Source organism: Lissotriton vulgaris, chromosome 6 (genome assembly GCF_964263255.1).
Source record: "Lissotriton vulgaris chromosome 6, aLisVul1.2, whole genome shotgun sequence".
NCBI lineage: Eukaryota > Metazoa > Chordata > Amphibia > Caudata > Salamandridae > Lissotriton > Lissotriton vulgaris.
This window is the reverse complement of record NC_141694.1, coordinates 1,156,204,122-1,156,218,765: the sequence shown is the minus strand read 5'-3', so window position 1 is coordinate 1,156,218,765 and position 14,644 is coordinate 1,156,204,122. Positions and strand designations below refer to the sequence as shown.

The following is a 14,644-nucleotide window of genomic DNA, read 5'->3' as shown; positions in this document are numbered from 1 at the left end:
TAAAATAAAAACTATGCTAGTCGCAAAGGGCATAGCAACTCTCTCAATATTCAGTATAGAAGGGACCGGGTTGGAGTCAGTTTTAGAGTACAAATATTTGGGGGTAATATTAGATGCATGTGGCTCATTTAAGAACCAGTGGCTGCATTACAATGCAGGAATAACTCTTTAATTGTAGCATTTGCTTCCCTACAGAATAGCTTAAAAGATTTGCCCCTCAAGCCATTGCTACAAGGTATGACAGCCAAACATGTTCCATCTCTGATATATGGTGTGAGATTTTAAGAGGGAAGGCAGATAATATCATAGATAAGCTTGTGACAGGGACTTACCGTCACCTGTTGAATCTCCCACAGCAGGCCTCGCTGGCACAAATCCGATTAGAGTTGACCTGGGAAGGCAATACTTAAATAGCTGAAATAGCTTAAATAGCTGAAATATTTGAAATTTAGTCACACACTTAGAAATAATTATAGTGCCACTCTTGTGTCAGTTTTTGGGAGACAATAAGAGATCGTAAACACACAAAGGCTCATGAATATTTCAATTTGGCTATATCCATGTTTAATGCAGAACAAATTATGGGCCTTACCCCACTCACAGTCTGCATTTAATAGAGTTATAAATGGGAGTAGTAAGTCATCAGCGCTGTGCTTAATCCTTTGATTAATTACATTCTTACCTCTGGGATTTTCCTAAAAGTTTGGAAGAAGGCTTCAATTCTGCCCCTTCTAAAAAAGCCAACCTTAGATCCTACTGACCCGGGTAACTATCAGCCAATGTCTCGACTCTCCTTGCCCTCAAAAATCATTGAAAAGGTCATGAATACCCAGCTCAGTAGTTTTCTTCATTGCAATAATGTACTTGATCCTACCCAATATGGGTTTAGAGCCGATCATAGTAAGGAATCAGCTTTACTTAAATCTTGCGATGACGTAATGGAGGCTTTGGACTGTGGTGGGAAGGCTATACTAATAATGTTAGATTTATCAGCATCCTTCCACACGATCCATCACAAAGTTTTTATGGACCGGTTGTCGGAGGTGGGGGTACGAAAAGTTGCTTAGAAACTCCTTCACTCCTTCCTATCAGAGAGATCTCAATGAGTCGACTTGGATAACAACAAATCTCAGCCTTTCAGCCTGCCTTGTGGGGTGCCACAGGGGTCGTCACTGAGTCCTACGCTCTTTAATATCTATGTGATATCCCTGGCAGCCCTGAGTAGATTGTGTGGTTTTCAGTTGACCTCTTATGCCGACAACACTCAAATTGTGCTATCCTTCAATGACGGTCAGATAAAAGAAACATGAGTTCGCTTTCATGACTGTATGAGGGCTATTGCAAGCTGGACGTCGGCAAATTGTTTAAAACTGAACTCCAACAAAACTGAGGTAATTGTTTTTCGGTAACAACCATCATGTATGGACCCCAGACTGGTGGCCAACAGATATGGGAAACCATGCTTCTCCCACTCCTAAAGTGAAAAACCTAGGTGTAATTGTGGACAATAGACTGACTTTCTGTGACCACATTAGTTCAGTCGTATCTTCCTGTTTCCTGATTTTGCGAACTTTAAGGAGAATAAAAACCCTATCTCTCGGACATTAACTTTAGGACAGTTGTCACAGTTCTTGTAATGTCACTCTTGGACTACTGTACTAGCATCTTCCTGAATGCCCAAAAATTAATTCTCAATAGGCTTCAGATAGTCCAAAATGCAGCTGCTAGACTACTGTCCGGCATACCTAAAATTGTTTCGGTCCAAGGCTTTGAACGAGTTGCAGTTAAACCTGAGGAATGGGTCTGAAGACCTGGTTGTTTTCTCATTAACCACTTCGACCAACATTTAGGCTGACTCAGCGCCAGAACACCCAAGGGTAATCACTCGCTTCTTATAAATTCAATTAACATAACATAACTCCAGCCTGGAAAAAATTGAGTAACATAACGTCATGCCATTTCTGCAATTATAAGAAAGAAGATATTTGCCATAAAGTTTGTAGTCACCCAGCCTTAATAGCTGAATGCAGAGGTCTGTTAAGGTAGGAATTTTATCATTATGCTATCCATACACGCTGCCAAGCAGTAATAGCTGGCCTGCAGGTAGAAGATTTATAATTTTCCAGAAGATTCATAAAGTTTGCATATTTTGCAGAGGGGAAATTAGCTAAATGTGCTCAATAAAGGGCGTTCACTTCTTATCATCCTATTAATTTAGGAACAAACCGTCTGGAAGGGCAGATATATATTGTAAGTGTTTAACTGTGTCCTCATTACATGAGCATCTAGAATAATGTGTAATAATTAGGGCTAAGCACTGTGAAGCCTTGAGATGATTTTATAAAAGGCACATTCACTTTAAAACATTACATGTGGGAAATCTCACCTTGTTTAATGCCAGGGGCTACTAGTATAGCCTTATAGCCCGTCGTAGAGGGCTATACCGGCTATTAGAACATTGGAATGTTGGGAGCTCCATTGAAAACAATGGAGTGCTCTGGGCTTATAATAGACGGTATAGCCCTCTACGGTGGGCTATAAGGCTATATTAAAGGCCCTCTCCAGCGTTAAAGGCCCTAAGCCGAAGACGAAGGCCTTTAACAAGGGAGAGGGACTTTAATAGCGGTATAGCCCATCTACGAAGGGCTATAAGGCTATTAGAACATTCTGTCACTAGAGGACAGAATGTTCTAACAAACAAAACAACGCCTTTTGGGAGTGTGAGCGGATTGGAATCCCCTCAGGCTCTCTGAACCCTTTGTTCACAGCCAAAGCTGTGAACAAAAAAACATTGGAATGTTGGAGTTCTAGGCTTATACTAGCCGTTATAAGCCCAGAGCACTCCATTGTTTTCAATGGAGCTCCCAACATTCCAATGTTCTAATAAGCTGGCTAAAACTCTCCGTAGGCCATATCATAGAACTGAATGGGATTACTCATAGTGTGTAGCATGATGAGTAATCAACAGAGGAAACAGGGCTCTTTAGGCAAAGCGGTAGTATTAGTTGGATCATGTTTTTTGTAAATGCACTTTACTAGTAGGTTTTTAGGCGGTTTTAACAAGATGAATTAAGTGTTTTTACCATGGGAATAACCCTTATTTTAATTGTGCTTTTACAAAGTTGTCTAACAGTAAATCTGTACAAATGTGTCATAGTGTAAATTTTTATTAACTGAACAATACATTTCATCATTCATTCATTTATTAAATACATGTATGCATTTAGATTTTTAACTATTCAAAATAATTTACATTAATTAACAATTATTTCTTATGGGGTTTTAATTAAGGCTCTACCTCTCTTAATCACTTTGGGAGGGTATTGTACTACTAGTGGTTCACCATGTGCGGTGCTTGATTTTATTTGGTTCTGAGCTGGAGTAATTTACTACTGTTTTGAGTCCTTTATTAGCAGCACTGCTTTGCAAGGGCTTTTTGTGAAAAGGAATGGGCTTAATCTTTTCTGAGTGGGCACAAATCCTTAAGTAAACCCCTCCCTATCACTCTTTTGACCCCTACTTACTGCTGCGTAACCCCCTCCCCTTTAGTAGTAAGCATTCCCCATATTCCAGACACTCCCCCATGTGTCCCCCACATTACAACTAAAATGCATACTTACAGTCAGGGTGGAGATATCCGCACAGAAAAAGATAAGTGAGGCGGAGGCAGAAACTCCTCATGTAGGATTGTAAATTGCGTTTTGTAAAATGTTTGTGGTACTATTGTAGTACAACCAAACGTACTACAAAATGCAGTTTGTAAATTATCCTGAAGTGTTGATTTCAGGTCGTAATGGTATCAGAACAGTGAAAAATGCAGAATATGCTATTCCTATTTACACTACAGGTAAACAACACTAGTGTACCTAGGTGTAATACCGGCCTCTTAAAATATTTAAATTTCGGGGCCAGAGCCCTGACCCACCAACAAAGGTGACCTGCTTCATCATTGGGCAGCTCCTCGTTGGGCCGGTGCGGAAATGCCCAACGGACCCCTGAAAAGGGCCCTTTGCCAGGGTTCTTTTACTTATCTGGCTGTTAATTAAGTTTAACTGAATATGAAAGGCTTTTTATGAACGTGTAGATTGGTGAGGAAAGTGGAAAAAAATTAACTTAGGAACCCTACCATAATTATTTATTAGTTTGCCGGCATGATTCTAAAACACGCCACCCATGTTGGTGGGGGGGGGGGGGGGCTTTTGCTCCGAAGATTACATATTTTCATTGAACTGCATTTCACCTAGGTACACCAGTGTTGTTTCCTCGAGTACAAATAGGAACAGCATATTTTGCATTTCTTTACAGTTTTGGGAGTGTGTACACTGGACCTTCATTACTCCATGTCCCTACAATTGTTGATAACCAGAGCATTGAAGCATGTACTCATAGTCTACACACCTCTAAGCCTGCAGTATTCTGAATATGTCCACATTACATAGAAGCAGTCACCACAATGACCACCCTTGTTGCATTCTAACCATACCTTGAAGCAATGGAATGTTGTGGCATGTGCACTGTAACAGACACACCATTTTAATGTTTCCTTAAAACTGTTGACACTATCTTATCAGATAATCTAAAACATATAGTTAGTTACACAAATACAGTTCTGTCAAGTGTTAGGATGCAGCATGAGGAGACATATTGCCTTCCTAAATAGATTCAAGGTTATAGATCTGCTCCCTAAAAATGAAAGAGTAAATTCTCAGAGAGACAAGCAGTGCAAGTTTGGCTCAAAATAAGCCCCCTTCTATAATTAAATATACAGTGAAACCCACAGTCAACATTCAATGAAGAAAGTGTTACATGAGGTCAAAAAAGAGATAGAGAATGGGAGAGGATATGGCATAAAGGCCAGAGCGGCTGATTTTGAAGATGGTGAATCGGGTTCAAGTCTCGGCAGGAGGCTCAACATCCTGTGATTCCGAGTATATAACTCAAGGCTTGATTTAAATTTCACAGACGTGTTACTCCATCACAACAGTGATGGATATCTGGCCTGATGAAGTATAAACCCCATTGGATTTTATAGGATTTATATTTTGGCGACAGGATATCCGTCACCTTTGTGATGGAGTAACCCGTCCACCGAAATCTAAATCAGGCTCTTAATCTCTCCATGCCTAAAAATGAAAATGTCCATCTGTAATGCAACTGGTACTCATGTAAAGTGCTCCAGTACCTTTGGGTAAGGTTCCTGCGATTTAAAACTTCAAAATAAAATCACAGTAAAGAATACAAAGCAATAACACCTAATACCATTCCCTAAATGAATACTAATTAGTCCCCTACTAACCTAATGTCATCGAATTTTGCTACACACAAAACAATGACAGACTTATGAAATAAATAGGCTCACTGAGCACCAGACAAGAAGAACCTTGAACAGTTGTATTTGTGAAGGAAAGGTTCCTCCAGAGTTCACCAAAAGCTATGTGTCATCACAAAACATGTATTTGTGCACATGTTGATGTGTGTGGAGAGAGAAGAAAGGAAAATAGGCAGCTATGTTTATAATTATAAATTGGAATTTAATCCTAGTTCGGGCCAGTTCAATGAAACCCAGGTATGTTGTGTGCAAAATTATTCACAATTTACAAATTCGAGGAACGAGGGCTTTTGAAGAGAAAGGTCCAGCATACATGCACAATAATAAGTGAAACAACGAGTGGTATGCAGTTCCTGAGGGAGATTAAGAAAGAGGACCAAAGGGGGGGGGGGCGCAATGATTGGAAGTGAACCAGGTGAGTGAAGAATCGGGGGGGAGAGCTCCAATAAGGACCAAGGGCCCTCACACACCCCGAGAAGTGTCAAGCTTCATCATAGGGCAGCCCCTCGTTGAGCCGGCACTGCAATGCCCAATGGTGCCCTCAGGGGTCTCTTTGCCAAAGGTCTTTAGATTGGTATGCCAGAAGGCCCTATGTGTGGGGGTGGAGGGTCATAAAGTGGTGAGTAGAGTGGGTGCAGAACATGTATTAAAAATAACTATCAGAGCTCCAGGGAAACGTTATTGACTGGGCACTATCCTGTGGTTAAAAAGACTGGAGGAGTCTTGGCTGGCAGGAGGAATTCAACCTGTTACAGCTCAATGTGTGTTTTCATGAAGGTGAGGGAATTAAAAGGTACTAAGCGGTTGGAATTCACTTTATAATAAGAATAGAAACCTTAATCAATCAATCAAAGCATTTATATAGCGCACTACTCACCCAGAGGGTCTCAAGGCATTAGGGGAGGGGGGTCCGCTACTGCTCGAACAGCCAGGTCTTGAGTTGCTTCCTGAAGGCGAGGTGGTCCTGGGTCAGGCGGAGGTGAGTCGGGAGGGAGTTCCATGTCTTGGCGGCGAGGTAGGAGAAGGACCGCCCCCCTGTGGTGGCTCTTCGGATGTGGGGGATGGCGGCGAGGGCGTGGCCGGTCGATCAAAGCTGGCGTTTGGGAGCGTAGAAGTTGAGGCGGCTGTTGAGGTATCCTGGGCCTTGGTTGTGTAGGGCTTTGTGGGCGTGGGTGAGGAGTCGGAAGGTGATTCTCTTGTTGACCGGGAGCCAGTGCAGGTCTCTCAGGTGTCCGGAGATGTGGCTGCGACGGGGGGTGTCCAGGATAAGTCGTGCTGAGGCGTTCTGGATCTGCTGGAGTCTCTTCTGGAGTTTGGCGGTGGTTCCGGCGTAGAGGGCGTTGCCGTAGTCCAGACGGCTGGTGACGAGGGCCTGGGTGACCGTCTTCCTGGTCTCGGTGGGGATCCACAGGAAGATCTTACATAGCATGCGCAGGATGTTAAAGCACGACGAGGAGACGGCGTTGACTTGTCTGGTCATGGAGAGGGAGGAGTCCAGGATGAAGCCCAGGTTGCGTGCGTGGTCTGTTGGTTTGGGTGTGCTGCCTAGGGCGGGGGGCCACCAGGAGTCGTCCCAGGCGGAGGGTGAGGATCCCAGGATGAGGACTTCCGTCTTGTCCAAGTTCAGTTTCAGACGGCTGTTCTTCATCCATTCGGCTACCTCTTTCATCCCTTCGTGAAGGTTGGCTCTGGCGGTGGCGGGGTCGTTGGTGAGGGAGAGAATCAGCTGGGTGTCGTCGGCGTAGGAGATGATGTTGAGGTTGTGCTGGCATGCGATGTTTGCGAGGGGGCTCAAGTAGACGTTGAAGAGGGTTGGACTGAGCGAGGAGCCTTGAGGAACGCCGCAGATGACTTCGGTGGCTTCAGAGATGAACGGGGGGAGGCGGACTCTCTGTGTCCTTCCGGCGAGGAAGGAGATGATCCACTCCAGTGCCTTCTCCTGGATTCCGACGTTGCTGAGTCGCTGCACTAGTGTACGGTGGCAGACAGTGTCGAAGGCCGCAGAGAGGTCTAGGAGGATGAGGGCTGCTGTTTCTCCATTGTCAAGCAGTGCTCGGATGTCATCGGTGGCTGCGATCAGGGCGGTCTCGGTGCTGTGGTTGGCCCGGAAGCCAGACTGCGAGAGGTCGAGGGATCCGTTTGTCTCGAGGAAGGCGGCCAGCTGCTTGTTGACGGTCTTCTCGATGACTTTTGCAGGAAACGGGAGCAGCGAGATGGGGCGGTAGTTCTTGAGGTCGGTGGGGTCGGATGGCTTCTTTAGTAGAGCGCTGAGTTTGGCGTGCTTCCAGCTCTCCGGGAAGGTAGCGGTGTCGAAGGAGGTGTTGATGATGTCCCGCAGATGGGGTGCGATGACAGCGTCGGCCTTGTTGAAGACGTGGTGAGGGCAGGGGTCGGTAGGAGATCCGGAGTGGATGGAGTTCATGGTGCGGACGGTGTCTTCGGTGCTGATCGGGGTCCAGGCGCGGAGGGTGGTGGTGGGGGGCGGTGGTTCGGTCGTGGCGTGCGTCAATTGAGTGCTGAAGCTGTTGTGTATGTCCACGATCTTGTTGTGGAAGTAGGAGGCGAGGGAGTTGCAGAGGTCTTGCGAAGGGGTGATGTCGTTGGGGTTGAAGAGCTCTTTAACGATGTTGAAGAGTTCCTTGCTGTTGTGTGCGTTGTTGTCCAGTCGTTCCTTGAATGCGGTTTCCTTGGTGGCGTGGATGAGTTGGTGGTGTTTTCGGGTGGCGAGCTTGAGGGCAGTCATGTTGTCCGGTGTTGGGTCTCTGCGCCAGGTTCTCTCGAGGGCTCGGCAGTTCTTCTTGGAGCTCTTGAGTTCGTCGGTGAACCATGGGGCTTTCTTGCTACTGGGTCTGCTAGGCGGGGTCTTCAGAGGGGCGAGGTCGTCTGCGCAGTTGCTGATCCACTTCGTGAGGTTGGTGGCCGCCTGGCTTGGGTTCGTTGCGCTGGTGGGAGGGTTCATGCTCAGGGAGGTCGCGAGCTGGTCGGCTGTGATCTTGTTCCTGCTTCTGCGTGCAACCTGTTGCTGGTGGTGGTGGATCGTGGTCCTTTTGAAGCCGAAGTAGACGCAGCTGTGGTCCGTCCAGTGGAGTCCGGTGGCGTGGCTGAAAGCGATGTCCTTGCTGGATGAGAAGACTGGGTCGAGTGTGTGTCTGGCGTAGTGGGTGGGGGTGGTCACCAGCTGCTTGAGTCCGAGGTTTGCGAGGTTGTCCAGCAGGGTGGTGGTGTTGCGGTCGTTGTTGTTCTCCAGGTGGAAGTTGAGGTCCCCGAGGAGGATGTAGTCAGCGGAGGGGAGGGCGTGCGGGCTGATGAAGTCGGCGATGTCTTCGCTGAATTGTGTGCGTGGTCCCGGGGTTCTGTAGATGAGGGTGCCTCTGAGGGTGGTCTTGGGGTTGATGTGGACCTGGAAGTGCAGGTGCTCGGCGGGTGCGAGGGTGTCGTCGGTGTTGGTCGTGATGCGGATGGTGTTCCTGTGGATGATGGCGATGCCTCCTCCGGTCTGGTTGATGCGGTCCCTTCGGATGATCTTGTAGCCGTCTGGGATGGCGATGGCGATGTTGGGCGCTGAAGAGGCGTTCATCCAGGTTTCCGTGAGGAAGGCGACGTCTGGTGAAGTTGTGTTGAGCAGGTTTCAGAGCTCGACGGCGTGTCTGTGGACAGAGCGGGTGTTGAGCAGGATGCATTTCAGGTGGCTGCTGCTGTTGCTCGTCTTGGTCTTGGTTGGTGCTGGAGTAGTGCAGATTCGGATGCAGGTGAACTTGCAGGAGTTGCAGCAGAAGGGTCCGTGGGTGCGTCTCGGGGTGGCTCGGTAGCATCCTGGGATTCAGCCGGCGTTGAGTGCGTTGATGGTGGCGGCGTCGTACATACGGCGGGTGGGCTGGGGTCTGCGGGGGCCAGGGGTCCTGGCGCTGGGCGCGGTCCAGGCGCGGACGGGCGCAGACGGGGTTACCTTTGGCGCACCTTCGGCGCTCAGTCGGCGCTCCCGCTGCGCGCGTCCGCTGCGCGGTCGCTCTGGGGGCGTCATAAGAAGGGGGACGGGAAGGCGGGTCAGCTGGGCGGCGGGAGCTGCTCGGCCAATGGGCCGGTGGTGGGCGGGGCCTGTGGCGAGCTGCGGCGGGAAACTGGCGAGCGGGCGGCTCTGCTGTGGCTGGGCCGCTCGGGGGGCCAGGGGGGCGTCGGCAGTGGAAAAAGGCGGCAAGGCGGGCAGGCAGGAGCAGGAGGCGGCAGGAGGAGCAAGGGGGTGGCCCGGCCTGATGAGAGGCGCAGCGGTCACTCCTTAGGGACATTTTGGTAGAGCACCCTGCAGACCTGGATGTTTCCAGGTCTGGACAGTGCTGTAGATTCAAAAGGGTTGTGGGCGCAACCCTCAGCAGGGTTGCTCCCTTATTGATTAAAACTTGGGTACACTTTTGATTAACACAAAACCACAGGAGTGCAGGTCTTATACTGACAGAGGAATTAAAAGGTGGACATGTTTCACGCCTAAAATACGCCAACTGCATGACCTCCAGGTCCAACGTCAACGACGATGAGACACGCAAGGTCATGAACTCCATCCACTCAGGATCTCCATCAGACCCGTAACCACACCACATATTCAACAAAGCAGACACTGCAATCACACCCCAACTACGGAAGGTCATCAACATCTCCTTTGAAACAGTGACATTCCCGGAAAGCTGGAAACACGCCGAAATCAACGCCCTGCTCAAGAAGCCCAAGGCGGACCCCAAGGACCTCAAGAACGTCCGGCCCATCTCCAGGCTCCCATTCCCGGCAAAGGTCATCGAGAAAATCGTCAACATGCAACTGACCCACCACCTGGAAGACGACAACATCTTCTACCCGTCCCAGTCCGGGTTCAGACGAAACCACAGCACTGAGACAGCCCTCATCGCCACCACAGACGACATCAGGTGCCAACTAGACAACGGCGAAACATCAGCCCTCATCCTCCTGGACCTGTCAGCCACCTTCGACATGGTCTGCCATCGCACTCTAAATACACACCTCCTAGAAGCCGGAATCCAAGAGAAGGCCCTTGACTGGACCACGCCCTTCCTCTCCTGCAGAACCCGGAGCGTCCGCCTCTCGCCCTTCCGATCCGAGGCCACCAACATCATCTGTGGCGTCCCCCTGGACAGCACGATGCTATTTAGTGTCTACATGGCCCCCCTCGCACAAGTGGCCTGCCAACACGACCTCAATATCATCTGCTACGCTGACGACACCCGGCTCATTCTCTCACCAAGGACCCGCACACCGCCAAAACCAACCTCCATGAGGGAATGAAGGCTGTTGCCGGCTGGATGAGGAACAGCCGTCTGAAGCTGAACTCGGAAAAGACGGAGGTGCTCATCCTCGGACCCACCCCCTCAGCCTGGGACGACTCCTGGTGGCCGACCACACTGGGAACAGCACCGACACCCACCGACCATGCACGCAACCTAGGATTCATCCTCAACTCCTCCCTCTCCATGTCTAAACAGGTCAACGCCGTTTCCTTCTCCTGCTACAACACCCTCTGCATGCTCAGCAGGATCTACAAGTGGATCCCAACAGAAACAAGAAGAACGGTGACACAGGCCCTCGTCAGCAGCAGACTGGACTACAGCAACGCACTCTACACAGGAATCCCAGCCAAACACCTACGACGACTACAACTCATCCAAAACGCCTCCGCCCGACTGATCATCAACGTCCCCTGCCACAGCCACATCACCCCCCACCTGAGAGACCTACACTGGCTCCCCTTCGACAAGAGGATCACCTTCAAGCTCCTGACCCACGCACACAAAGCACTCCACAACGCCGGACCAGCCTACCTGAACAGCAGACTCAGCTTCTACACCCCCACCCGCCAGCACCGCTCCGCCAGCCTCGCCTTCGCCGCTATTCCCCGCATCCAACGAACAACCGCCGGCGGCAGATCCTTCTCCTACCTCGCCGCCAAGACCTGAAACACCCCCCTACCCACCTAAGGCAGACCCAAGACCTACCTGCCTTCAGAAGACTCCTCAAGACCTGGTTCTTGAAGCAGTAGAGGCACCCCTCCCCTCAGCGCCTTGAGACCCTCACAGGTAAGTAGCGTGCTTTACAAGTACTCTGATTGATTGATTGTGTGGATGTGTGGCGTTGCTTCAGGACCGGGGGGAAAAACCTGATCTACTCCTGAATGTAGGTGGCAGTCTTCAGGGTATCCTAAGTGGTACGTCCCATTGAAATGGATTCAAGTCAATCCAAAAGGTGGGGGGTGGACAAGCAAGTGAATTGTCTTCTTGCAAACCTGGAAGGTAATCGAGGAGACAAAAAGGAGAAACAAGATACAGCCATCAAACAATCATGAAGAACTCATGGACTATAAATCGGAACTAGTGAAATTCACATCGCTCCCTTAACCAAGATGTGACTAGCAGTGGTCATATTGAAGACCCAACTCGTGAGGTAGCACCAGTGTCGGTCTGACAACAGGTGCAGCCCACAAAAAATGACAAGTACAAACAAACAGAAAACGAATAAAAACTAGTAAAAAGCATGCTGTTTTCATACCCAATGACACTGTAGTGGACGCAACAGTGAACTGGTAGTAGTGTGTCTCTGTAGCAAAGAGCAGGCGGCACTTCAGCTGTGTTAAAGTTTTTAAAGACGCTCGTTTGAGGTCGAATACAAAAGCCCAAGTACCAAAAAGAAATACTATGAATAGCACAAATGTGTCCACATTAAAAAGCTGGTAAGGTCCTGCTGGAAAGGTTTCAGAACTATTCTCAATCACATTTGGGGTCAATGTTGAGGAGCTTTTAGAACAGTTGTGTCAAGGGAAACGCTACACTATACACCCTAATATAGAGCATAAGAAACTGTTACTGCAGCTTGGACAGGAGAGCCAGTGTTGACATGGCGCTTTATTGTTCTACAGCTTGAGACTCCGTGATGTTCCAGCTTTTTTTGCTTGTGCAAATGAGGTCAATCGACTAAGATGTCTCATCTACAATGCACTTTCAATCATTAAGGGTCATGCCAGGGGGCACAAAGTAAAACTAAGTGGAAACTAGAAAGCAGCACGTGTAGCGATTAACTACTCTGATGACAGTATATTTTAATTATCATTTGTGGTATTTTGTTCTTAGGTTGGATTGGACAACTCAACCAGAAGTCAAGGCACTGTCTTTTTCAGGAAAAGAAACTTTCTGATGTGAGTACCCATATGTTCATATTTGCTAGGCGTTTTGTAAATGCTAATTGTAAAACTGACTATATAAAAAAAGAACAAGGTCAGGTTACGTAGACTGCTGTAGCACACAGGTAATGTGTAATGATTACACTTAGTGGAATGTCAGGAGGTTGGGAGGTAAGAATGTGACAGAGAAGAATTTTAGGAATGTGGGGATGTAAGGATTCTGTTGGGGACAGTTGGTGGATGGGAGAGTGGGTGCCAGGTTGCTGGATGTTAAGCTGTTTTTCAACTACATAAATACATCTTTTGGAATCACCCTGGGTCATGTGTGTATTTCCCACACAAATTGGCGACGAGGATGGGTAGAAAGGCAGTGCTCACTTAACTTTTTCCTGGTGTTCAATGGTGTTCAACAAATATCGGGACACATTCCTAATGACTATGAGCTTGACAAAGGTGATGTGATGCTGTCATTACTATCCCTGTTTGGGAATTTTTCAAGGCTCATTGCAGCTTGATTGTCAGAAGAGGTGTGCCCAGAGAAAGGTTGCATGCACTTCGCAGCTATCACATCAAATTAGCCAGCATGTCATAGGAGGTGTGTGAGGAAGTCTCCGCACAAACAGACCTGCGCAAGTTTGAGGGCATGAGCAATCGCGAGGGGTCAGAGGTAAACGTCATCATGTACCATCACGTTCTCCTTATTTGCCTTCCTGGATTGGGCTAAATTCGAAGCCCAAACTAATTGAAACTGTGTTCTCGCTCACACGCCTGCATCTACGTTGACAGGCACACCTGAACCTTTTATTGCTGGCATTTCTGTAGTGCTTGTGCATCTGCATCCACGGTGATAGGCACACCTGAATGTATATGACTGGCAGTTTTTGAGCAACTGCATTTAAGGTGACATGCACACCTGAAGATTTAATTGCTCTTCAAAGAAACTATGTCATGTGGTATTTGCAGTAGCGTGCAGTATAAAGGTGATTACTTTTACAATAATTTTTGGTCAATTAGAATTTAGTTTTCTTTACTTGCCATTTTTGATTAGTGTTTTGGAGTTGTTTTGATTTGGATTATTTCCTTAAATACCAGTTTTGAATGATATATTAACAATGGCTAATATTGCAGCTCTATCTAATTTCATGCAAGCTGCTAGGGAACCAGACAAGAAATGAAAATGATGGTACCCCATGTTTTACCTTATGTGGAGGTTCTAGGGGATGAAGATTGTTCTGCAAAAAGGAAACTATCTTTGCTAAAGCATTTCTTAGGTGGGGTAGGTTTAAAGGAATTCAATAATCTTTCCCCTTTGGAGGTCAATGTAGCTGCATTAATTTTCCCTACCACCAGAGTGGAGACATTGATGACTATGATGTGAGGTCCACCGTATATTGCTAGAAGAGGCAATAATCCCATTGTAGATACAATCATATGCTGATGTTGGCTATCTTTATTGCAAAAATCATATGTCTTTTGTCTAATTCTAGTACAAATAGCTTCTTTGACGAATTTCAATAGTTGCTGTTTTAGTACCTGCTGAAAAATATACATGTAGTAACATGCACAACTAATGACTTGTTTTTAGTACGAGTGTTTAGCGTCATCACTCAAGAAATAGACAAGACAGAACGTCGCCTCTCCCTAGGGTTAGGAGTGGTGGCGGGCGGGATAGCTAGTGATGGCAATGGGTCAGTGACATTAGGGAATGTACAATTGGAGGGGGTAATTTATTCTAGGGGCACTGAAGGGTGGGTCCCTCAAAATACACCAGAACTAGAACTCAATACATTATCTGATCCCCCACCTACACCTGAGAGTGATAAAGCCTTTATTTTATTTGTTATCTTTAGAATTCCCTGGAAACTCTTGGATGTTGAATATAATTACCTGCATTCCACACAGTGGAGTTTGGTTTGGGCCACAGACCTATGATTTTGTTTTTTTCTCACACTGAATTATAGGCACAGCTCCTCATGTTTAATGTGAGCTTGGTATTTATAAACACATATGTCTTTGACCCATAGGCATTTTTGGAATGTAATCCCTTCCTTGAAGATAATAGTGTGGATACATGTTTTTTTTCCCTGGTACAGTGGACATTGACACACAACACTGGGCGTTTCATATCCCACTAGGTCTCA

At 47.4% G+C, this 14,644-nt stretch overlaps 1 protein-coding gene across 1 annotated transcript in view; it reads left to right on the top strand.

Moving 5' to 3' along the window:
• LOC147708561 (chitin synthase chs-2-like) overlaps window positions 1–14,644 on the top strand; it is a 709,679-nt gene that overhangs the window by 653,706 nt on the left and 41,329 nt on the right. Inside the window, exon 15 of the mRNA XM_086925750.1 lies at window positions 12,454–12,518. Within this exon, the coding sequence (XP_086781876.1) occupies window positions 12,454–12,518 (65 nt within the window). The remainder of the gene's footprint in view (window positions 1–12,453; window positions 12,519–14,644) is intronic.